General features: G+C 36.5%; 1 protein-coding gene across 1 annotated transcript; it reads left to right on the top strand.

Moving 5' to 3' along the window:
• Positions 1–1317: 1317 nt before the first annotated feature.
• LOC103697019 (SUMO-activating enzyme subunit 2-like) lies at positions 1318–25440 on the top strand. Its single transcript, XM_008778781.5, has 11 exons — positions 1318–1630; positions 1717–1806; positions 8557–8640; positions 8751–8969; positions 13006–13107; positions 19156–19608; positions 19694–19923; positions 20210–20303; positions 20419–20601; positions 20703–20800; positions 24671–25440. The coding sequence occupies exons 1-11, from the start codon at positions 1598–1600 to the stop codon at positions 25035–25037; spliced, it is 1953 nt and encodes a 650-aa protein (XP_008777003.2). The 5' UTR covers positions 1318–1597; the 3' UTR covers positions 25038–25440.
• The last annotated feature ends 524 nt before the right edge of the window (positions 25441–25964 follow it).

Raw genomic sequence — 25964 nt, forward strand, 5'->3', positions numbered from 1 at the left:
ATTTCCTATAAATCCTTCATCTCCCCAAATACATGAACCTTTCATCTCCCCAAATACATGCATAAACCTTTCATCTCCCCAAATACATGAACCATTTATGAGTCATTAAGTACGTGAACCTCATAAATGAAATAAATATTAAACTTTAATATTAAAATGCACCAACACTATGTTTAACTTATACCTACGCTACCATAGTGTAAATTTAAGCCAAAGAGAAATTTAACATAATTTAAACCCCTATGTTATTACTGCTAGCTTCTTGGTCGGTATTAGATGTCTATAGGAGTTCCACCTTATCAGTAGCATACATGGAATCATATATCTTATGCTCCGATTTATTTGCTTCAAACTAATATCAATTCTAAGCAAAAATTAAGGATTGTAGACAAGTTATCTTCATTCGAGGTCAAATCCAATGTCTGCCCCGTTGAACCAAGATTTGAACCCTCATCAAATCTGGTGTGCCCTCATCAAACCTAGTGCTCATAGACTATTCTTCATGTATTAATCTTTCAAAAAAACGGATCGTCTTAAATAATTTTAACATCTGTTCTATGCTAAAATGATGCTCTCGCTAACCACTAAACATCAAAAAATACAAAAGACCATGCATTTGGTACAATTGCTTTCAAAACATACTAATGAATCCAAAACTTTACTCATTTGATAAAGGAAACAAGATCAATCTAATAAGAAGTGGCGGGCATAAGAGCAATCACTCCGATTTCTTCGGTGATTTTGCAACTTTATCTGATATTTTGCAAGGATGGTTTAACTCTATAATGACTAAAGATATAACTTTCAAACATCTAACGAATATTTTTTGGCATCATAAACATGTGATCTAAAGGAGTTAAACCTATCCTTTATATGTCTATATAAGTTATAATAGCCAAAATATATAATTCCTATAATTAGAAGTAACTTAATTTATTTTTTTTAATATCTTAATAGCCATGGAGTAAATTAATTATTTTGGTGCGAAGAAAATAACTTTGCTTTGCATCACCAGATGTGACAACTGTATTATTTTGATGAAACAATGTATTTTACTTCGAGAAAACTGCAACATACAAGAAACATCAATCTCGTCTGTTTATATAAATTGATTGATGATGCAAATTCCACAAATTTTAATATAAGTATGGCATAATTTTTTTTGTCAGCAAAATTTTGTATCAAAGTCTAGCCAATAGCGACATCAAAATGACAAAATCTGATCTCCATTGGGCTTTAACTAAGAATTTCACATGGATGGACCATTTAACCCAACTCCCAGCTATGTATAGCATCCATCCCTCCCATCCATATCCTACACGCGCGTTTTGGAATTACTCCGTCGGCAAAAAAGCGTAAAAGAAAGGTACAAGCGAGGAGGAAAGGTTCCATTTAAACTTCCCGTCTCCACCTCCGGTTTCTCAAAGAACCGAAGCGGGCCCCTCGCTTTTTCCCCCGAAATCAAGAGAAGTCCTCGGCCGCGAGGGCTTCTGAGCTTCGCCCTCTGGATTCGCCCCCCCTCTTCTCCATCTTGCTCTTATAATCCGCCATCAAAACCCTCTCCTTCGCTGTCTCTGCGCTGCTCTCGGTCGCTCTCATGGCTTCGGGGTCGCAGTTGGAAGCGATTAAGGTATCGCTCTTTTTCTCGGGCGTTGTTTTGTTTATGGAATTGATTTGAGCTGAAGTAGAAGAGGCGATTCGAACGAGTGGTTGCAGGGGGCGAAGGTGCTGATGGTGGGGGCCGGCGGAATTGGCTGCGAGCTCCTCAAAACCCTCGCTCTCTCCGGTTTTCAGGATATTCACATTGTAAGCAGCTAATACTTGCTTCCAGTGCCCTTTATTTCTTTTTTCCTCAGATGGGTTTTGGGTGTTCTTGAAGGGTTTTAGTTGTTCTGGTAGCCTAGGGTATTAGCACAAGAAAAAGAATCTCTTTGTACCACTAAGCATTATTTTTTTCTGTTTGCTGGGGTTATGATTCTATGATTACTGTTTGGCTTTTACTGCTGTTGATTAATTTTTTTGTGGGTGAAGTTTCAACGACAGACCAGCTCTTTAGAAGACCGTGGAGGCGGAATTTTTGACGTTGGAAACTATAATAGTGACAGAGTGTTTTGATGAGGAAAATTGCTGGTTTTCGAGAGGTTAGGATTGCTGGGATGGTGAATGAGATATGCTACAAAAATGTTTTATATGCTGAATGTGACTTTTTGTTTTAAAATTGGAAACTTGAGAAGAAAACATCTTGTAGAAATGTAATGACTAGGTTGTAGAAACCTGTTCCAGGTTGTTTCAGTTACTAACGTAAGTGGGACTAGGTTTCCACCTGCTGCCTTGGCAGCAAGGGGCTGTTATGCTTATGTTGTGAGACTCCAGTAGGGCCCATGAAATTCCTATGATTCTAGGACCTTTTCATCAAGCAGGTGTATTGTACGCTTCTTTCCAAAGGAAAAAATGTGCGCTTCCATAGATAAGTCCTGAAGAAAAGGTCTAGAGGCATTTCGTCATGTAATGAGATGAAGGCAAAATATAGCAAAATGGGAAAGAATGTGATGGGATATTAATGCAAAAGATAGCCATAAAAAAGAATGCTATATGAGCGTTAATTCTGTATAGTGGTGGATGGTACATGAAGTTAGGATTTTATGGCACACGACTTAGTTGTAGATGACAATGAAATGCAGTTCTTAGAAATAGAGTTTAACGTCCCATTACTTGTAGTACTAGTTTATTACAAATATATTGTGCTTAGTAGGGGACAGTGTGATACACATGTAGATTTTCAATGGTGGCTGATTGGCAGGTGATGCAGATTTATACAGTGTGAAGGACCTATATGTATGTGGCACCTAGTAGATATAAAATACATCTCTTACAAAACGAGTGAGGGTGACAAAAGAGGAAGTGCTCATTCGATAAAAGCATAAGGAATTGAAGGAGAAGTGGAAATCAAAAAAACACATGAAAAAATTTTGTGGACCAACGATAGGATTTGAAAAAATGGCAATCCTTTAATGAAGGTGACATGCTAGAAGAGATATAGGTACTAGTTAGAAGGGAGAGATTCTTTATACCTATAGCTTTAGTTATGAACAAACTTATGTGCCTACATGTTTAACATATTCATGATGAAGTATGAACAGTTGAGGGTCTGAAGATGCTTTTTGTTGGGACGAGAATAAATAAATATGTTCATTTGGCGGGTTCCTAGATCAAATGGGTACTGTAGTTTATGAGATAAACCATGGTAGTGATGGCTCATTTGTAAATTGAAATAGCCATGTTTGTGGGAGAAGAAGTTTAATAAGGATTTTAGCAATTTTACCACTCTTTCATCTAGAACAATTTATAATCTTACATTTGTCATAAATTCTGAATTCTTTGTAAGGTTGTTGCAACAGATGGGTGGCTGGAGCTCCGACTAACTCCTAGATTTTGGAACCTAGTCATCATTGCAACCTAGAGGTCAACATGGTAACATTTGTTCCTCTATGCAGGGCCAAGTAAAATAGCAACAAGAGTTGCAAATGACAATAGTCATAATAGTAGCCCCTAAATGCAACATCAGCTGCTGTAGTACTAGCTAGTGTCCTTCCCATGGCAAAGACATTGAGAAGTAGAAAAAGAGAGGAGGGAAGGGAAAAAGAAAAAAGCTTGAGTTTTGTTGCCTTTTACCATTTTGTGCTAGAGTCGTTGTTGGTCCTAGGTCGAACCATTTTGCTACTTCCTTCTCCTCTTTCTCTCTCTTACCATTTCCTTACGTTTGCCTCTAGGGCATGTGTGGGGATGGAGTAATTATCATTAGAGGTGCAATTGAATCATTTTTCACATGGTACCTGACCTACTTTTTTAGCTACCTAAGTTGCTTGGTTCAAACACCTACACAAGCACTATTATAGGACAATGGAATCACCTGTCTTAGGTTTCAAATGCAGGATTAAAGCCTTAATACTAGTACCCTTGTTGGTTTGGTCTTGGGTTGGTGTGGTATCAGGATAAGTTGGGATGGACTAGAACAACCATATTAACAAGAATGAAGAGGGAAAAATTGTGTCTTAGGATGGATCACTATTTGAAGTGTCAGGATGCAACCATCCCATTCTATCCCTATCAATTGTCTTGGGGCCATCTTTGTATCATTTTCTTGTTGGAGTGGTATGGTACTACCAGGACATGCCAGGACATGTTGGGGTGTGAATCCTTGCTCTGAATTGCCCAAATTGGTTACGCTAGCTTAAGGTCCAGATTGCTTGAAGAAGTTGCTAGGGCCTTAAATGAGATAGCTACAGATGCCTTGCATAAATTTGCACCTGGAAGGAGAGCTAACATTTTCTAAATTATTCTGTCTTTTTTGTTTTAATAATCAAGATGCTAATAATGACATTAAACTAAGTCATAATCTGTCTTTTTTGTTTTAATGAAAGATATGATAAACCTAGGTGAAATAGGAAATTCATAACTAAGTGGGCGTAAAGAGAGTTGGTACTTAAGAACTAGCTGAGGTAGGATCCTAAGGAGCTAGGTTCAATAAGAGTGCTGTTAGGCCAAAAAGAAAAGGATATCACAAGGATTTATGACAGAATTGTTATATAGAACCTTGAGACAGGACATAATATAGTTTAGGGATGAAAGAGAGATTGGTGGGGATTTTTTAGGACTTACGTGCTTAAGAGTGTAGTTCAGTATTGTGTTAATTGATTTTTATGCTACTGTTCTGCATTTTAGGTTGAAAGAAATGAAGGGAAATACGTCTATGGGGGCTTTAACAAATTAAGAATTGGCAAAAGAAATGGAGTCCTAAATCAGTTTGGATCTGATTTTTTTTGTTTGCTTATTTTGATCATTTTTACAAAAAAAACAGCATAAAAGAATGTTGCAGCAGCTGTTGAAAGATGAAGATTAAACTAATTACATGCAAGGATCAAATCATACTCACTTTGAATATATTCTAAATCACATTAAGTACAACAGTAGAGAGGGTAGTAGCAATGAATTATTTTATACAAATTAAGCTTTGAACTCACCAACAACAATAGGAACTACAAAGAAGAATAGAATAAAGAAGCAGAGAAAAATAGGAAGAGAGAAAAGAGTAAGCTAAACCATGGCTGTTATGTTACTAATCTCTGATTTGGATGCCCAAACTTAGAGATTGTAGTAAAATGGGTTTGATCTGGTTTGGATTAGGTTGCTCTCCATTATTAATACTAGTATAGAGTAATTTTACTTGCTCGCAAGTTGATCCTAGATGAGCTGAACCAAAGAAGGGTAGTAGAGAGGAGAAAGTGAGAGAGAAAGAGTCATGAAGGAATGAGGAGAGGGTGAATGGGGACTCCATAACTCTGACAATAGGGTGGGCTGGTAGTAGACAGCTTTGGCAATGACTTAATCTTGTAGTGAGGTGATGAGGGCAGCTTTGTTAGTAAGGGGGATTATGATGAGGTCTGGGTGGTGGTAGGTCTGAGTAGGGCAGCCACAATGCAACAGAGGAGCAAAGAAAAATATGGATAGAACAATGGATGTAGCCATTGGGCTGGGTGACAGCCCCGTGGTCAGACCTTCATGGGGTGAGGAGGCAGGTGATGGTGGGCTGGTGACGTAGAGCTTGGATGGGTTTATTATGGTGGTGGGGCGAGGTCATGGCAATAGGTGGAGTAAAGGAGGATAGGAGGAAGGAGAAGAAAGGAATGAGAGAAGAGCTGGAGAATAAAGGAGAAGGAAAGGAGAGAGAGATGGAGGAAAGAAGATGAGAGAGGAAAGGGAGGAGAGAAGGGAGAGCAAGGAAGAGGAGCACCATGCCTTGTCCCAAATTTTTGAGGTTACTTAGATGAATCCTCATACACCAATCATTCTTATTTAATGTTATGTTTGATGTTATTTTGATCTTCTGTATATCTTTTTTTTTTCTTTCACAACTCTCATCCATTCTATCATGGTCTTCCCCTTTGTCTTAAATCCTCTTTCCATAATTAAGTACACCTTTCCATTGAAGCCCTTTTAGATTGACATCGTAAATGCCTAAATAACCACAATCAGCTTCTATCACTTTTAACTTAATTGGTGCTATTCCCTGTTCTATCCTTTCTATTCTAATTATTTATATAGTATTACAAATATAATATGCTAAAGATAAATAAAGTTTTGGCCCGATGGTTCAGAACCCTATGACTTGAACCTGATTGATTCACCAATCAAACAAGTTTACTGACCCCATACACAACCTGATTGATTAGGTGGCTCATATGTCTTGGGTTGGATCAGGTAAACAAGCTAAGGTCAAATTTGCCACCTTTGCTGAAACTACTGGTGTCCAAAACTTACCATAGAATGACCAAGATAAAGAAAGATGAAACTGAAAGGCCATAAGTGGCATCAAATATCTCCTGAATTCTCTTCCAAAAGTTCTCCTAAAAGTAACAAAACTGAAATAAATTGAAGATACATATAGTCCTGGTAAAGGCTGGGCATTTAACACATCTCCTAAAAAAATTGGGTATTGGAATTTCTGAAATCAATAAGAAGTATGGCTATGAGGTTGAAGATTGAAGTTGTAAAGCAATGCCAGTCTTTTGCCCAAGGCTCAGATATGGAACGATTAACGCCTTTTAGATAATATATATTTTTTCCTCCTCAAATGGGTTTATCTATGTTCCAAAACAGTGAACTGCCACCTTTTTCTGAAGTTTCTCCTGCATCTGAAAGTGAATACTATCATCTTTTAGGCGCTGCACTCTCCTTGCATCCATTGCACCTGCTTTCAAGCTTTAGAAGCCTTTTCGCATTTCAAATTTTATTACTAGCTCAATGTAGTATATGAGCGAGATGTACCAAACTGAAGTCGAATTATGTCTACTTGTAGGCATACACAAAAGCAAAAAGTTGAATTAACCAAAAAGTTTATTAATGATTTTACAAATCAAGCAACTTATATTATGCTCATCACGTGTCAAGATCTAATGTGTGAGAGAACAAGAGAACAATGATCTAATTCTTACAACTGACTACTCTAGTTGAAAGGGCTAAGGGATAGGACTAAATAAGTCCAACAAGATTAAGCAGGCAATATATTTTGGTTGGTTACTAATGCATGATATGAAATATGGACTACATATTGATAATTACCCTTTGATTTTAATCATCCTGTCGGGTCCATTTTGATGCATCTGGATATTATCAAGTTTAGTAATTTGATGGAAATGCAGGAGCTATTTCAGTCTTTTTGGAAATTTCATGAATGTGCATATTATGACATAAACCAAACCCAGAGTTTAAATGCACCATTCATTTATCCTATCATCAGCCTACCTTGATCTGGAGATGACTAGTATGGCAATATCAGGAGTGTATTAAAATAATATATATGTATATATATATATATATATGTATACAAGGTTCACCATACCGGTAGGCGTATCGGTTGTCTATCGGACCGGTACAGTTCTGATTTGGCCTGGTTTAAACCGGTATCGAACCGAACACTCTTCCCCGCCGGAGCCGGAGAAGAAGAAGAGAACGAGAAAGCGAGTGGGGGAGGGAGGGAGCAGAGGAGAGGCCGCCCGCGAAGGGCCAGCGGAGGCCGGGAGGGCCAGCGGAGGCCGGGGGGGGGGCGGAGCCCACGGGGGCGCGGCGGAGGCCAAGGCCAGGGGACGCGGCCTTGGGCTCCGCCTCCTCCTTGGCCCTCTGCGGGCGGCAGAGGCCTCTCCTCCCTCCCTCTCTTCCTCTCTCTCTCTCTCTCTCTCTCTCTCTCTCTCTGACTCTTCGTCTTCCCCAGTGCCGGCTGGGTTCGGCCCGTACCGGTTATAGGCCAGATCGGTCCGATACGGCTTGAACCGGCCGGTACGGGCCAGTTCGTCAGACCTTGTTTGTGTATATATATATCCTTTCGTTCTTTCTTTAAAGTAAAGCTGTGGATCAAGTCCTATTCAAAACATCAATCTAATTGTATTCATAAGTTCTTTTTCTGAGCTTAATAAAAGAGCCAGGCTGCACTTTATAATGTACATTTTAGAGGTTTGTAATTAATAGTTAGCTGGAATCCACATGATTATTCTCTTTCTTTACTTGGTTCCACCTTTATGTTTCTCCATTTATTTTTGTTTCTGTTGATTATCTTTGTTGACCATGGACATGCTGTTTTGAGTATATACTGGCCAGTAGGCTAACCTTTGCTTCAGTAAAATCCAGATTGCAGAATGGAGCAGCAGATCATTCTTTTCTTCACTTCAATAAACTTCTGATAATAGAATTGTAGCAACATACAGAATAGTCTAAAATAAATTTGGCAGAAAAGTGATCTTTGTTTATTCTTCACTTCAATAAACTTCTGATAATAGAATTGTAGCAACATACAGAATAGTCTAAAATAAATTTGGCAGAAAAGTGATCTTTGTTTATGTGCTTGTGACGACATGTTAATGACGACCACGGCAAAGCTATCTTTTACTTTATACAGTTATAGATTGCTTGGATATATTTTTCATTTTAAATTTCATATAAAATGCAGAATGTTTGTTCATGCGGTATTACTGTCTATACTCATACTCTGTTTGATATTTGCAGATTGATATGGACACTATTGAAGTCAGTAACCTAAATAGACAATTTTTATTTCGACAGTGTCATGTGGGGCAATCTAAGGCTAAAGTAAGAATAAAGTTTGATATGTTTTCTTGTGTTAAATCATACTTGACGCTTCTCATGTGCCTTGTGTCAAGGTTGCTCTGACTGCTTCCAAGTAATGTTCTTGATATCAGGTTGCTCGAGACGCTGTCCTAAAATTTAGGCCTCACATCAATATAACACCATACCATGCAAATGTCAAGGATCCTGAATTCAATGTGGAATTTTTTAAGCAATTTAATGTGGTTTTGAATGGTCTTGATAACTTAGATGCTAGACGACATGTTAACCGCCTTTGCTTGGCTGCTGAAGTTCCTTTGGTTGAAAGTGGAACCACAGGGTTTCTGGGGCAGGTTAAGTGATGTTTCCTTTTTCTTTTTAATTTGTTATTTAATTTTTTATAGCATTAATACACCCTATGCATGCATTCCATTATCAGATTGAACTTTGTAGACTAGTTTTTGTCAAGGATACTTTTGAGTGTCACATGTTAATAAAGGTTTGCTTCTGTTTTGAGACTTGATTATTCTTTTTGTTGAGTCTAAGGCTTTGATTATTGCTGCCTCATGGTCACAGTGGATACAATTATGTTGTTTAATGTTTATAGAAAACAACATATCAGAAAACAAAAAATACGATATCGGAAGAGTAGTAAAAGTTAAGTGTTATTTTCTGTCTGAAGCTGAGGGAGATCCCTAACCATTACCATTGAACTTTGTCCAAGCTAATTGCAATCAGCTTAAGTTCAGGACAGCCATTCTTTATAATGATCTCGTATTAGTATAGCTATATTGTCCAGGACATGTGCAAAAAAGGCAAACTGAGATGGTTTGATATGATTAACATAATTTAGTTACACACAATGAACTGATGATTGTCAAACTTAACAGATCTTTTTCTGGCCAACTTTTCTTCTATAACCTGTTTTAGGCAATCCTTTCTATATAACTTCCTCATGAAAATATGTTTCTTGTTGTATCTGTATTGGCTTCTATTAGGATAATTTTTTGAAACAGTAATAGAAAATACACTTTGTCATTTTAAATGGTCTTGGTTGGGGGTTTATATATAGTTTCAACATACTAGTAGTTGAAAATCATTTGTCATGCAGGACATGGCCAAGAGTGGAATAGAATTTACAAAAGCTTGACACTTGTAAACATTGTAAGTTGATAATATTTTGTGGCAATGCAATTAGTGTTTTTACTAATTTATACTACAAATGGTGTCTAATTGTTGCTAAATAGGTGGAATGAAGATTATTCAAAGATTAAGAAACAAACTTGATTTGCCAAGTTAAGCTTACAACAGTTTGTCAAGTATATTATTGTAAAGGCCCAGACATGAAATTTAGACAATCTTGTTAACTAACTAATTGACCCTAAAGTCTACGGTGATAAGGAAAGATTCAACAATGTATACCAGGCTTAACAAATCTGATAATTACTTTTCAAATATGAAGCACTAATATCTTTTCACTTGACCAAGAAGGATTAGAGCTGGCAACTGTGCAATTATTATATTCATTCCCTTAAAAATGTAACAAAGTAATATTGTAAAAAAGCATGTAAGTCAATTTCCTATGTGGCAAACCTTTAAAATGTTGATGGCAAATTGCTTCCTTCCAAATATTCTGATCATTGTCAATCTTGGCTTTCAAGTTTCATGCAAGAAAATAAGCCTAGATGTCTTAACTTTTTAAAGTATACTCCTACCATGTATTTTGCAAAGTTGTTGACTTTTATATATTATTTACTTTGAACACAGCTATCTTTTGTTAGTTGTCAGTCTACTTGTACACATGTACATGTTTTTTAGGTCTCTACATAATCTTACAAGGTCCTATGCCATAACTACTTGTAAATTAAGGGTTGTTGCCTTGTTCATCAAAGGAGCTTGCTCTTGTTGCAATTGTTTGACGTTTAATTTTAATTTGATGTTTACTAGTTGCTAGTTAGCAAGGGAAGCTAGAGAGGCCTTCATGAAGTCAAATAATTGTAGTTATGCATTGGTAAATGGTGTGCAAATTCTTGTTGCAACCAAAAGAAGCCAAAATTTATATCAGCTATGCATAAGATTCCGCGACCCCCCCCCCCCCCCCACCTTCTTCTTCCTTTTGTTTCTTTGTGAGATGAGGAGGGGCTAATGCCCACTTTTTACCCTATACCCATCCACCCCTTCAGGGCTGTTAGCTAGATAAGGTTATTTTATGATGGCCTTACAAGAAACTATATCCTTAATCATTATTTTAACAATGAAAAATGAACATTATCTTCGTTGTTCAAATAATTCAAGTTTTAAATATTCATAGCATGAAAAAAATAGCTATCTTCCTTGAGCTTAATATCTTCCATTGTAGTACCTAACATATTTCATATATTTTAAATCATACTTCTTTGTTCTCCATTCATATCATACTTCTAGTTCGTTCTTCATGTCTTCTTCCATTGGTTCAAAGCTTTTTATTTCAAAATTTTCTTGAGCATTTTTGTTTCATCATTGATCTAATATATATCTCTTATATTAGAAGTAAAAGGCAAATATACAAGACTTCAGAATGTCGGTACTCCATCTTTAAGTCCAAGACTCAAGGGACATTACAACTTGCTTTGATGTTTTCAACAATTATGCTTTTGGTATGAGCCTGATTTACTCAATCAAAATCAGATTATATGAGTTGTTTAATGGAATAAAATTTAAAAGAGATTGGAGTGTCTTCACTTCACAGTACACATCTGTTAATGATCTCTTTTGTTCATCTTTGAAAGAAAATAAAAAAGCATAATTGGATCTCTCTAAGCACAATTCCTATTAAAACTGTTTGTTTCCTTGGAAACAAATGCCTGTAGAAATCCTGCTTATGTTCTGTCATTTTGCAACTTATATAGCGCAAAATCTTCTTCCTGAATATGGGTTGTCAGAGACCTGAGCCTTAAAAGATATCTCGTCCTTTTTGACATATAAGAGTCTTGATTTTTACAATGCACAATGCAGTAGGATCCATGTTTCAAGTTATGCTAATGATCTTTGTCGGCGTGATGATGACTGTTTATCTTACTTTACGAACTTCTTTTTATTAAAAACTTCATTGCTACACTCTTCTGCTCTAATGACTTAAGGCCTTAGGCAAATTGTTGTTCTCAATCATCTACCACTCTAATCAAATGTGAAGTCTGCCATTGAACGGATGCTAGGAAGTCCAATTTCTCACAAAGTTCTAAAGACACTGTAAGATCTCTACATACTGTTGAACATAATGCAGTAAAATCCTAAATGCTGGTGGTGAAGTCCAATAATATAGCTATAAGTCAATTTCAGGTGGAAAGGTTGCACTACATGATCAAAATGATCGATCTAGTTCAGTTAAGAAACAAAGAAATCAATATAAGATTTGGACTAGAAAAATCAATGAAGGCCATGTCTCTTATCCGAATCTGATCAGGCTTTCCTCTTTATTTTGTTTCATCTAAAGAACATGCAAGCATATTGAAATTGTCTTCCGGGCAGTGTTGATGGCTGCAAGCATTGCGTCCCAAGTTTGTTCTGGATCAAGAGTTGTTGGGAAGCTAGGCCCGTCAGATCCATTAAACAGCAAAGAATTGATGGCCAACTGTTTTGCACATTTTAGAATTTGCTGATGCGGTGAATATTCTGTTATTATGTTACTTATGGCTGAAGGGCCTTTCCTCCCTAATTGAGCATGTTCACATTCCTTACAATCTGCAGATGACAGTACGTGCAATGGAAACTGCTTTATCAGATTTTTTTATGAATTAAAGACATACTCTAGCTGACTTCTTTACCTCCTACACTGCCAATTTAATGTGACATTTGATCGATATTCTTCTTACTAAGTTGATAAATGATTAAGGCATGCTTCTGTTTTTCCAATCCGTACTTCTCTCAAGTTCATGTTGCTCAGTAGTATAGGCTCCTTTTTTTCTTCCATCAAAGAGTTCATTCTTTCTTCCCAAAGACTGACAGTCTAACATTCCATCAAACCTGCCTGACTATTATATTCATTTATCCAGTGAAGTATGTTCTCACTGTCTTTTCGTTGCATCATATTAAAAAGATAGTATGATTCCAGTCTGTTGTTGAACTGCATGTTTTCAGTTTTTTGTTGTAAACGATTGTTTTTAAGAACTATACTCCTCGGTAACTTCTGAAGTTTCTGAACTTTTCTAGTTCATGATTGCTTATATGGAATTATGAGCTGGTTTAATGTTCTTGGCTTAGGCGTCTGATTCTGTATACACTGATTAATTTTGTATGAACTAATTTAATGTTTTTTGTTGACAATCTAATACAGTGATTCTGATTGTGTATCATTTTGTCTTAGTGGATCTAACTATTTATTTATATATATTAAAAATATGATTGGAGCAGGTCACTGTCCATGTCAAGGGTAAAACAGAGTGCTATGAATGCCAACCAAAACCAACCCCGAAGACCTATCCTGTTTGCACCATCACCAGCACTCCTTCAAAGGTTTGATCTTCATCAGTGACTACGGCTAGATGCCTAATCTTAATTCCTGTGTGCTTTTCTAGTAAAACTGTTTTTTTTAAGTATGTTGTTGCTTAGGAACATTTTGCTACAAACAAAGTATTGTTTCAAAAGAATGCTTGTTCCAAATTTTTGTATTGCAATATGTAATTGAAAATTCTTATAATGAATCATTGGGTCTTATATTTTAATGGGTGCTGTTAGCCTAATGACCTTCAAATACTTACATGCAACTTATGTTGGAAGGTGAGTGATATAATGATATTGTATTGATACAACTAATTAAATTTTCTCTGCGGAAATGGATTAACATGGTTTCTGGTTTCGTCTTTTTATCTGTTGAACATGGAAAAAATGTGTTTATTTGGGGTGTTACATCTGCCAGTTTTGAGGTTTCTGCTAGTGTGAGTGTACCATATAGATTCTGTTTCATTTGATGCAAGTTTGAGGAAACATAAGATGACTTTTTCTTTCAGCTTTAGATGAAATTGACATGCTAAGTACATTCATGATAGACAACTAACTAAAGAATTTATTATTACTCTCTTTATTCTCATGATTACCAAGCAACAGCAGTAATGATGAAAGGATCAATTGAAACTCCCTAATTGTTTCTGCAAAATCAACATATTTCCCTTGCTTCATTCTCTCATGGACTTTACAGACTCAAAACATTTTCTCCTTGTGCGGATGGAGTTTTGCTGCGCACAATTTTGTTTGCAGTACCGATCTGTACCAGCCGGTCTAGGGCGATACTGTATCGACCTGGTACAGTGCCAGTACACTATGAAGGCTCGGTATGCTCTGTATGACACATGGTTCAATTGCTCTCTTGATTCCAACAGTGTACCATGTGTTGATATGGGGAAATACAATATTGATCTAACCTGTACTGAATTTCCTGGCATGGGGTTCGAATATCAAGACTGAAACATAGGTAGCAACGACAACAAACTTTTTTTTTTCGTCTTCCTTGTTGAACCATGCTGCTATTCCTATCAACAGTACATCCCTTTAAAAAGAAGAAAAACTGCTGGTGACAAAGAAAGTGGCGGGTATGTCGATATTTATGGGGCAACACCATACTGAGCTAAGGTGTACTGACAAGTTAATGGTATGGGGTTCGAATGATGAGACTGAAAACATAGGTAGGAACAGAAAGAGACTTTTTTTTTTGTCATCCTTTTTGAACCATGCTATTATTCCTATCGACCATACGCCCCTTTAAAAAAGAAGAGAAACTGCTGGTCAATGAAGAAAGTGGAGGAAAAAAGGGGTTATGAAACTCCAATTGGTTTTTTTGAACCTCCACTTAAGCTGTTCTGGATCAAACTTACAGAAATTTACTGTGGGAAGCACACATTCTTCTTGTTTCATGAAGTCAATGCATTTCTGGATTGCTCAACTCTTTTGGGAAGGGCCCATTATAGTTTGTTATAGTATATTATACTCAGGAAAATCAGGGGAACAACCTTGACTTTAATCCTAGTATGTAAAGCAATTTTGGGTTTTTCTCTAGCTGTTGTTATCCCTTATTTCAAAAAATCAAATTGCTTCATCAGTTTTTAAAAGAGTGTTTGGATCACATGTGGGAGACCTGAATATCAGTTCTCACAGAAACTTTGCAATTTATCTGCTATGGTATAATTAGGTCATTCACGTGAAGGCAAATTACTATCTACATTAATTAATGGGGCAATACCATATTGAGCTAAGCTGTACTGACAAGTTAATGGTATGGGGTTCGAATGATGAGACTGAAAACATAGGTAGGAACAGCAAGAGACTTTTTATTTCTTTGTCATTATTTTTGAACCATGCTGTTATTCCTATCGACCATACGCCCCTTTAAAAAAGAAGAGAAACTGCTGGTCAATGAAGAAAGTGGAGGAAAAAAAGGGTTATGAAACTCCATTTGGTTCTTTTGAACCTCCACTTAAGCTGTTCTGGATCAAACTTACAGAAATTTACTGTGGGAAGCACACATTCTTCTTGTTTCATGAAGTCAATGCATTTCTAGATTGCTCAACCCTTTTTGGAAGGGCCCATTATAGTTTGTTATAGTATATTATACTCAGGAAAATCAGGGGAACAACCTTGAGTTTAATCCTAGTATGTAAAGCAATTTTGGGTTTTTTCTCTAGCTGTTGTTATCCCTTATTTCAAAATATCAAATTGCTTCATCAGTTCTTTAAAAGAGTGTTTGAATCACATGTGGGAGACCTGAATATCAGTTCTCACAGAAACTCTGCAATTTATCTGCTTTGCTATAATTAGGTCATTCACGTGAAGGCAAATTACTATCTACATTAATTAAATCTTGTCCATGCAGTCTTCTTTTGATAAGTTTGATGTAGTGCTGAAGTGTATACAAAGCTTAGTCATGTTGAATTGTCATCTTCAGGCCCTAGAATACGGAGTTCCTGATTACAAATATCAGTTCACCTCCTTTAGATTGGAGTTGGTTTTTGGCTGCTAAATTCTACAAAATGATACCATATCCGTCACATCTCTGGAGAGAGGAAACAATCTTAGGATCCACGAAGCCCTTTCCTTTAGCCTGCTAGAATTTGCCTTGTACGCTCTGTTCTTTCCAGTTACAGTGGGAAATGGGCATCCTGTTTTGAATTATAGCACTTAGTGCACGTATCCAACTCCTGATAAATGTCAGCAATCAAGTCTTAGGAGACAGATTACATAGTTATTTCATGATATTATCTCTATGCCTGAAGTCATTTTTTGCATTCTAGCATTCATGCACCAAAATGATCCATCGGATCTTCTTAGTTGGATGGTACTCGTGCCATAACTTGTGCGACTATTAACTTGTATAAGTTTTCAAAATTATTTCCAGATTATGGTTTGCTTGTCAATGTTTAAGGCACTTCCTTACCTATGTATCCTTTAGAGTCAGACTCTCAGATTGTAATGTAACTCCAATAAGGGATTGTTTCCATCTGGTAAATTTTAGATCAATATCATATCATTACCGCCTTCTTTCTGTTTGTGGAGAATGTTTAGTATACCAGCTGAAAGCTTTTGTTGAAATTGTAGCTTTAGTTCTTAGCTTTGGTCTTTCAGATAGGGCATCTGTTTCTCAGGCTTGCTGGTTGTGCTAAATTCAGTACATTTGTCTTGTGCGTATCATTTGTAATTTCTAACAGGGTCTAGCCTGGTAACTCTTATTGTGCTTATGAGTTGGGCATATATTTGAGTCTATTCAAGTGGATATTGTGTCCACCCTCACTCCTTTTCTTCATTATTGTTCTTGCGAATTGATCTATTTTGTTCGATATCTGTCCACCAGTCTGAGGCCTTGTATTTCTCATAGTTTTTGAAACACTGAAGTATGAGTGCATAATAGCCATGTACTGGTATGGTACCCTACAATATCACGCCCCTATATCAACTCATGGTTTGTCGATAATGTTTCAATATGTATCGCGGGCTTGGTATGGGGTGATACAAACTGCACTATGGTTGGGTTCTCAAACCTTGATTTATTGTGGAAAAAAGTTTCACTGAAACGAATCATCATGGGACCAAAACTTAACTTTGTTACAGGCCCGGCAATGGTGGATTAGGACCATGATCTGAAAGGACAATGCACATGGTGCATTGAAGGATATTGTGCGGCGACAATCGAGACAAAGTGAACCCATGAAGCAACACCAAGGATTAAGACAGAAGTGACAAAGAGCATTATGTGCCGAAGATATTGGTTGAATTGAGGTGAGAGAAGAGCTTGAACAAGTTCTAAGGCTTAAACAAGTACAATAATGATCTTAAGGCACATGAAAGCAGATCAAACTGAAAAATGGAAACCTTAAAATGCCAGTGATGTCAAAAGATCAAGAGTTACATGAGTCAATAGTGGACTATTATCAGAATGTTGTGCACAAGGGATGTAAGTGGAATGATGGCTATAAAGCCTTGTTACAAGGTGGCTATGTCCGTTAGAGGCGTTGCAGCACGTGTAACAATTTGTTAAAGCAAGGTTTTAAATACTATGGGACAGGGCTGTCCCGATTTTTCCATAGAGTGAAGACCTACACCCTAACACCCCAGAATGGTGGATGTTCTGTCCTAGTTACTTCCCACCTCGTGCTGTACTGACACTTGGGATGGTGCTTTGTATCAACACACAAGACTGTGGGACGCCCCTTCTTGTCCCACCGGTATTTAAATACTTTGGTTTAAAACTGGAAAAAATTGCTTCATTTAGATTCGCCTGGACTTGAAGAAGTTGAATAAAAAGAGCAAGAAAAACTCTAATAAGAAAGAAAAAGATCCAGCACTAGTAAATTATGTTGTGATCTACGAGATAGCCATGAAGGAGAATGCGGTTCCTTTGAATGGCAAGATGATAGGTTTCTAGATGTCAGGAACTGGAAGAGAAGACTTTTGTCATGCAACTCGTAAAAGACAGTTAATTCCATGAAAGCAAATGTGTGCCCAGGAAACTATGGAATTATTCTATGAAGGAAAATCATCAAGAATGAAGGCATGCTGATCATGTTAGAGTTCCCCAGGGGCCACTATATGTTGATGTTGGCACATGAATCCTCTTAGAAGGAGGTAGACCCCAAATGCAGGTACCATATATCAAAAACAATAACGAAATATAAAATTATTGATGAGTGGGCCTGAAAAAGATATATGATGCCAATGATTGGGATTGGTGAAAAAATTAGGCTTTTAAGGCTAGAAGTAACTAATATTTAGAGGGGATTTATCGTCCATGACAAGCGATTTATGTTTATGGACAATAATAGAATAAATGGCTAAAGCAAGAAATAGAAATTCTACAAAAACCTTACATCAGGTCGATTAGAGGTAACAAGTTTTGTAGACAAGTGGGTTAGGCTTGAAAGAATCTGTTCCAAAGCTGAATTGGCTCAAATTTATTCTAAAGGAAATGCATATGTCTACAAAATAAATGTAACTCCTAGATAAGGACGTAATGGCTTCATTAATCACCATAGGAGGGTGGAGAAGATCTAAAAGGCCTTCCATTTGTTTCTAAGGGGATATAAAGGGCTGGAGATGAGAGTGTGGCCCGGTTTTTGATTCAAAGCCTTAGTAGTTAGTATCTTCTACCTAGGGTAATGCACACGCTTAGGAATCTTTCTGGAATCTCAAATTTGCACCCACTTCCTAAGTGCTTTTTTAATAACAGCATTTCTAAAATATCCGCTTCCTTGTGCCTACACCATGGACTTGCTCCCACACCTGATTTTGATTCTGGCTACTTAATTCAGGAACTACAGTTTAGCATCTGATTTTTTTTTTTTTTTTCGTTTAAAAGGTTGATGCTGGTGATGAAGCAGATATCCGTCTATGATCTTGATTCCCCACAAAATATCAAGCACAAGGTGCTAAGTGCATTAGAGTTGGATGTGATTTTGTGTTGGTTGATGTCCTGCATGCTGAGTCCTGTACATGTTAGATTGATCCTTTGGTGATCACTGGTTGGAGCGTTGTTGCAACACCGTCCAATGCCAGCACCATATATTGATGGATGAGTAGGTCCTTGAAATTTTTGCGATGGTCATGAGATGTGGTGCAGGTTTGATAATATGAAATTTGAGGGGTAATTTTGAAGTGAGTGTACTATGGCTAGTGCTCCAAGATATCATAATTTTTTTATTAAATTTACAACCTATAGGCAAGACACCTTACTGGTGCCACTCATGCAGACTGTTTACGACATTGTGCAGTCTCATTACAGAATAAAATAGTACTAAATAGTTAATAATAGGTAATAAACCAAGGTACTTTAAAGTGCAACAAATAACAAGCTCATGCGTTATGTGCATGCAACATTTTTCCTTAGTTAAGTCTTTAAAAATGTGCTTAATTCAAAATTGTAGAATCTCAAGTCATGAACTAATGGATAATGAAGATCTTGCTTTCTATTTTCACTCTAATTGCTAGATTTTTGAAAATTCATACTGTATGCTTGACTAGTTCTTAATAATTTCTATATTGTCCTGGTGTAATATTGAAATCTGTATCTTACATTGACAGTTTGTTCACTGCATTGTTTGGGCAAAGGACCTGCTTTTTGCGAAGTTGTTTGGTGATAAAAATCAGGAGAATGATCTTAATGTGCGTTCCAATGATGGCACCAATTTAACAGCTCCTACAGAAGATGTGTTTGAGCGAAGGACAGATGAGGATCCTGAACAGTATGCTCGTAAAATTTATGATCATGTTTTCGGTTATAACATTGAAATTGCATTAGCTAATGAAGAAACATGGAAGAATAGAAACAAACCTAGGCCTCTTTATGTCAGAGATGTATTGCCAGACAACCTTATCCAGCAAAATGGAAGTTTGGAAAACTGTGTGACTGAGGAGTCAGTGGTGTCTTCTATGTTGTCTCTTGGTCTAAAGAATCCTCAGGATATTTGGAGTCTTTCTGAGAATTCAAGGATCTTTTTGGAGGCCTTGAGATTATTTATTGAAAAACGACAGAAGGTCCATCTCCATTTTCTCTCAGGAAATTCTTTTTAGTTCTTATGTCATAGTTTTACCTTACATTCTCTTTGGTTTTGGTTTTCAGGATGTTGGGAATCTGACTTTTGACAAAGATGACCAATTGGCTGTAGAATTTGTGACTGCTGCAGCAAATATCAGGGCATCTTCTTTTGGAATTTCTTTGCATAGTCTTTTTGAAGCTAAAGGTATTGCTGGCAATATTGTTCATGCTGTGGCAACAACAAATGCTATTATTGCTGGTTTGATAGTAATTGAAGCAATCAAGATTCTCCAGGGTGATTTTGAGAACTGCAGGTGTGTCCTAATATACCTGAACCTATTTTGTGCTATCTTGCTCTGCTGATTCTACATTTAGTAATAATTCTTCTCCTCACATGAGGTGTGTTGTTTGACATTAGCTGTGTTTAGTCTAATCAGTTGGTATTATTCCGTTTTTCCATTTTTTCTAAAGTATTTCACCTTCCTCAGTGGGCTTGAGGAATGTGTGTCTATCTTTTATTTGTTCTGATTGCTTGCATATAATAACAGTCTTTCACTGGATAGATATATGCTTATCTATTATACTCGTTATATTTTTCAGGATGACATATTGTCTTGAACACCCATCAAGAAAGATGCTTTTAATGCCAGTACAGCCATTTGAGGCTAATAAATCATGTTATGTCTGTTCTGAGGTATTCTTATAGCTTATGATATATTTGTGTATGCATATGTTTATCTTGTTGTGTTCGTGTGCACATATCTTTTTGTATGCTGTACTATAATTATGTATAACATGATATGAAACAGACACCCCTAATTCTGGAGATAAACACTCGAACCTCAAAGTTACGGGACTTTGTTGAGAAGATAGCAAAAAACAAACTGGGCATGAATTCACCAATGATAATGCATGGCTCAACTCTCATTTTTGAGGCTGGTGATGATTTAGAAGAAGATGTTGCTGCCAATTATGCTTTGAACATTGACAAGGTTATGGTCTCTTTCTTTTATTTTCTTTTTAAAATATTTCTTTAGTTGGTTCTATTTTTATCATGGTCCTTAACATATTCTTTAATGGCTATTTTGTGCAGGCCTTAGCAGAACTTCCTGCTCCAGTTACCAGTGGGACTGTGCTCACAGTTGAGGATCTTCGGCAGGAATTGTCATGCAATATAAACATCAAGCACAGGTCTTTCTTCAGTGCTTGCATCTGTTCTTTAAGCATTACCTTGTTTTAATAAGCCTTTTCTTCCCTTTTTATGTGTCTTTAGGCAGTCACTAGATTTCGATCGTCTTATTTGTTCGTTTGGCCTCTGCCCTGGTACCTTATATTAATATGCTTAATGGTAGCACACACAAGCTGTAGTCGAACTTGGATAAATAGATATATGGTGAGATTTAGGTAAATAGGGGTCTTTGTAGACATGTTATTTCGAATATATGTAGGAATTATATGGCAAGAAGGAAGAAAAATACAAAATAACAAGGAAATTTTTTGGAGGGTTTTATTTGGATGAAGTTTCTTCTTCCCCTGAAAAGGGCTCGGTAAAAGCATTTTTTTTAATTGCTTAACTAGATAGTAAGGGTCTAACTATTCACCAAATTTGTCTAAACGCAGACATGATAAAAAATTGATGACCTAGAGATGACATCATGCAACCATTTTTTCGGTTTTCTTATGTTCTTATAGAAAATAATGGGGAAATAAATCTAGACATTTCTGTAAGAATTAGAGTCAAGCTTATGAAGCAGATAAGTGCCAATAAATCATTATGATCGATGACTTAAGAGACAATTTTATAACTCACGGATATGAATAAATTATGTCATTCAAGTTTAATGAAACAGGTTGATGGTAGTCATCTCGGGTAACATATTTCTCAAGGAATGTCTAAATCAGGGATGTCTAAAATAGGGATATCTTAAGCAGGTATCATCTCTAATAACAAATTTCTCTCTTGGAGACAAACATAAGGATGTCTGAGACTTTCTACATGTAGGTGGCAATTTTGCTGTCCTTGTTGCCCCATAACTGCATCTGCATCTGCTTGCATGTGTTCTTCAATAGTAGAGGCATGATGGTGCTTCAATTGTAGGTGTCATGGTTTCACATGGGTGATAGAATCAAAGCATCGATACAGAAATTACCAAGCAGACTATTAGAAACTTTACTTTTCCTCTTGTTAAATACAATACAAACCTAGCTTGGTTATGGAACCATGAAGACTGATTTCATATTAATAGCTTATATCTTAAGAAACATAGAGACAGAGAATAAATAATTTTTATTAGTATCAAGCTATATATATGGTGTTCGTAATGTAGGTGTTTTTATTAGAAATTATATTTCGATCTATTAATTTGGTAATATTATCCGCTCAGACATTGTTCGGGTCTGTATTTATATCATATCATGTCAATTTATTTAACCCAGATGTTTAACAAGAAGATAAGAATCTAAGAGGTGTGCTGTGCATACAAATGCATGCATGCATGTAGGCACAGATCATCTGCATGCAACATTAACTAAAAACACTTATTTATTTGAGTGAGTTATTCAGCAAACATGTGGGGCTTTAGCATGGTTCATTCTGTGTGGCGGTTTTCACATCCATTTGCTTTAGCATTTGTCAAATTTTAAAAAGGGAAAAGTTTATTACTTACATACTTAGCACCCATGCAAAATATGCAGATGTCCGCAATTGTACTGCCAAATCCTTATCTAATTCTTGACATTGAAACACTTTCATATGATAGAATGCCAAAATATTCATACTACCAGAGTAAATTGATCAGTCAGTGACACTTGTGTCATAAAAATTACTGATGCTATAATAACACTAAAGAGAAGGAAACACAAGGAAAAATAAGTTCGATACTTTTGCTAAAATAGTCTAGATACTTTAGATTATATTGCTGAGTAGTAAAATAGGTGAGAATTTGAATTTCATGGATTGCAATAAGGGATTTTTTGATCAGACAGTTCAAAAATCCATTCTAAGTGCTGGCGCTTCTAGCTGATGTAAGCATAATCCAGTTTTTGAGTTCCATAGAGGCATTGAGGTATTCAAGATTTTGGAAGTGTTGGCACTCCAAAATTCCCAGACAAATTGGGAACATATTGTTGCATTGAGAAAGGTTAGAGGAATTGAAGTACACAACAAATGAAATGAAGGTACAGTTGTTTCATGGTTATGGTCAGGTTGGTTCTTGATCAAGGTTTGAAAACTTAAATTTCAGTATGTTGGCCAGGCTGCTTTTTTTTTTTTCTTTTGCAATTTCTGCATTTTGCTGTTTCAATTGAAAAGTGATGAAAATATCCAAAAAAATAAAATAAAAAAGTAAAAATTTGCTGAAAATTTAGCCACTTTTTTTTTTTTTTTTTTTTTTTTTTTTTTTGCTTAGGAAAATTTAGTCACTCGGAAAATACATCCAGCAGCTATCATTTGTATATTGCACTGTTTTGGAACCCTAGAATGCATGGTATTCATAGTTCCATATCGAAATGAACAAGAATGACGAAGTACTTCGAAAAAGAAATATCAAAAAGATTCATGGTATACAATAGTGTAATGCAGTACACTATTCTTTTGTTCTGCTTGCTATTTCAACATGACAAATTTCTGTCTTTGAGATTTGGAGAGCAATCCAAGATTCATGAACATGTCTAGGATATCCATGTGTTAGTGCTGTACTTCTTGGAAATATCCAAATGTTCTTTTGACACCTCTTTATATTCTGAATTTGTTTGTATGACTGACGTAATTGCTTCTTTGCATCTGTATTCCCAAGATACATATGAAAGAGTTACAAATTTTCCAATCTCGACTTGCAATGTGCTTCAACATTGAGATGAAAATATTGTTTTGTCTTACTTGTAGATTCATCTCTTCAGAGCTTTATTTTAAATTATTTTTTTGTAGATTTGCAGTGCAGGGTACTTGGACTTTTCTCAATCTTTAGTAGCACTTATGAAATTCATATCATTTATGTCTTTGTTCTTTATATAGGTAGTGTGGCTGCCATATTTCATATGCTTATTTTCCTGTCATCACACATACATTATATATACATGCAGACATACATGTGTTTATGCATAAATACCTACGTGCATTCATATATGGATAATCATTATGCTTTTAGCAGAGCAACTTACAAAGTTGCTCCTATCAGCAAGTGACAAATTTACACCCCAGGTATTTACTTTATAATTCTACATGCATCCGGGTATTTTTGTGACATTGATGCAATGGACCAAATGATGAAAGAACCCCATGAATGTAAACTATAACCAAATGACAAACCCCATGGATGCAAACTAACTAGTGCAATACATGAGGATAAATTTCTCATTTGTCGGTGGGAGCAACTTTTGGAGTTGCTCCTGTAAGAGCATTATAACACTACCTTACAAATATATGCACCATTTTCTTTTCCAGATAGAATTATTGTTTCATCTTTAGCGGAAGGAATCTTCCACTTAAGGTGGTGCACGTCCTTGGTGATTTCCCCATAAACTAATTCCCATGTTATAGTTTTTAAAAGAGAACTTCATGTCCCCACCTGAATCTGTTACTGCATCCGCATCCACTTCTATCAAGTTTAAAGTATTCACGGAGGATCTAGAAGATTTTGTGAACAGTAGCTTTCATATATTACAACTGGTCAAATGAGGGTTGGAGATTATGACACTGGGTTGGTCAGTGTTAATCTACTTCAACCGTACTGCTGTTTCAGTTGGTGACTGTATTAGGGGAGGTAACAAATGGAAACAGAATTTAAGAGTGGAAAGGAGGATCATCCACATATATTTCTTTTTTCTACTCCAAGTTTATGTATTTACAAGCTGTTAATATTTAGTGGCATGAGAAATGTATTGACCGTATCTTTCTGTGTACTTTAGGAGTTTTGATTGTTTTTAGCTGCATTTTGTCTTTTAACTGCATTTGTAGTTGATCTACATTTGCAGCTAGTATAAGGTTGATCTGATAAAATGGCATTCTTCTTTTTCCAGAAATTCCTTTGGTCATTAATCTACGTCTTGTGCTGATATTTGCAGGGAGGAGTTTGATGAGGAGAAAGAACCTGATGGGTTGGTCTTGGTTGGATGGATAGCTCCTACCCAGAAAGACACTCGGCTTGTAAGCAATGGCGAGAGTACATCGACTGCACATCCAGCTGTCACAGAAATGGTAGAGAATTCTGATGAGGTTGGGATAGCTCCAGCAAAACCTGGGACAAAGAGAAAACTATCTGAAATGTCAGAAATAACAGACAATGTTCATGATATCACGCCTCGTTCAAGCCGTGATGTCAATGATCAAGTAAATCCTCAAGAAGTTGAGGACGACAATGACGATGTTGACGACGACATTGTTATACTTGATGAGAACCCTGAAACAAGGAAGAAGAAGAGATTACAGTAGCATCTGTGCCAATTATTTCAAATGACACGTCTTATTCCAACCTGCTGCCAGTAATCCATTAACTGCTCTTGACCTGATAGGATTCTAAATATCATCACTAACACATCGTTCCAGGTGCAACATCAATGTATTTAATTGCTCAAAGAAAGTCCATGGAGATGGAAGTTCTTGTTTAAAAGCATGGCATAGAGAACGCGCCTCCACGGAGCTTTGGCAAGCAGAGCTGGACCGATGATATTGATTTTTTTTCTTTTGACATTTTCATTGGAGCATGAAGAGCTGTTTTTTTTTATGTGTAACATGTTAACTCTTGTAACTTTGTAACTAATTAAATTATGTTTTTGCAGTTCCATTTAGGTGTAATCAAACAGTTAAAAATGTGGGATTAGGTACTTGTAAGTTACATTGGCTGTTATATTATTATCATGTTGCCTGACAAAGAGAAAAGCTCAAAAAAATCATATTCTATGATTTTTTGCATATACCAGTTTAATACTACTATATGCATTTGGACTACGGCACACATAAACGGTCACAACAGGCAACAGATTCAAAATTCTGATGCAAAGCGATTGTTTATGGTAGTAGATCAATAGGACCCTACTGCTTGTACCAGAAATTCTCGTGATCCAAATTGTGGTTGCGGCTTAAAGAAGTAAAGAACCAATCGCTTGGAGGCTGTTGATGGTGAATCCAATAAACATTTGAGAATACTGCATTTTCTGTCCAGTTGAACTCACAGAGAGATCATCCCAAAAAATTGTGAATGGTAATGCAGACCCAATATCCATGTCGCTCGAGGAACATGAACGCTCACATTGCCTTAAAAATTTCACAAGCATTAAATAAAGAATACGTACAAAGTTCCCCACATAGCATCATGCTGCATGCACCTAAACCCCTACAAACATGTGTTTCCAAACTTCT

This window comes from Phoenix dactylifera, chromosome 17 (genome assembly GCF_051530095.1).
Source record: "Phoenix dactylifera cultivar Ajwa chromosome 17, Ajwa_hap1_PhDact_Kaust_v1.1, whole genome shotgun sequence".
Taxonomy (NCBI): Eukaryota; Viridiplantae; Streptophyta; class Magnoliopsida; order Arecales; family Arecaceae; genus Phoenix; species Phoenix dactylifera.

Bases quoted from the DNA above. Each gene is read 5' to 3' on its own strand.
- LOC103697019 (XM_008778781.5), top strand. From the start codon at position 1,598: ATGGCTTCGGGGTCGCAGTTGGAAGCGATTAAG. The intron at 1,631-1,716 runs GTATCGCTCTTT...GAGTGGTTGCAG, and splicing joins CGCAGTTGGAAGCGATTAAG to GGGGCGAAGGTGCTGATGGT. The intron at 19,609-19,693 runs GTCCATCTCCAT...TTTGGTTTTCAG, and splicing joins TTATTGAAAAACGACAGAAG to GATGTTGGGAATCTGACTTT.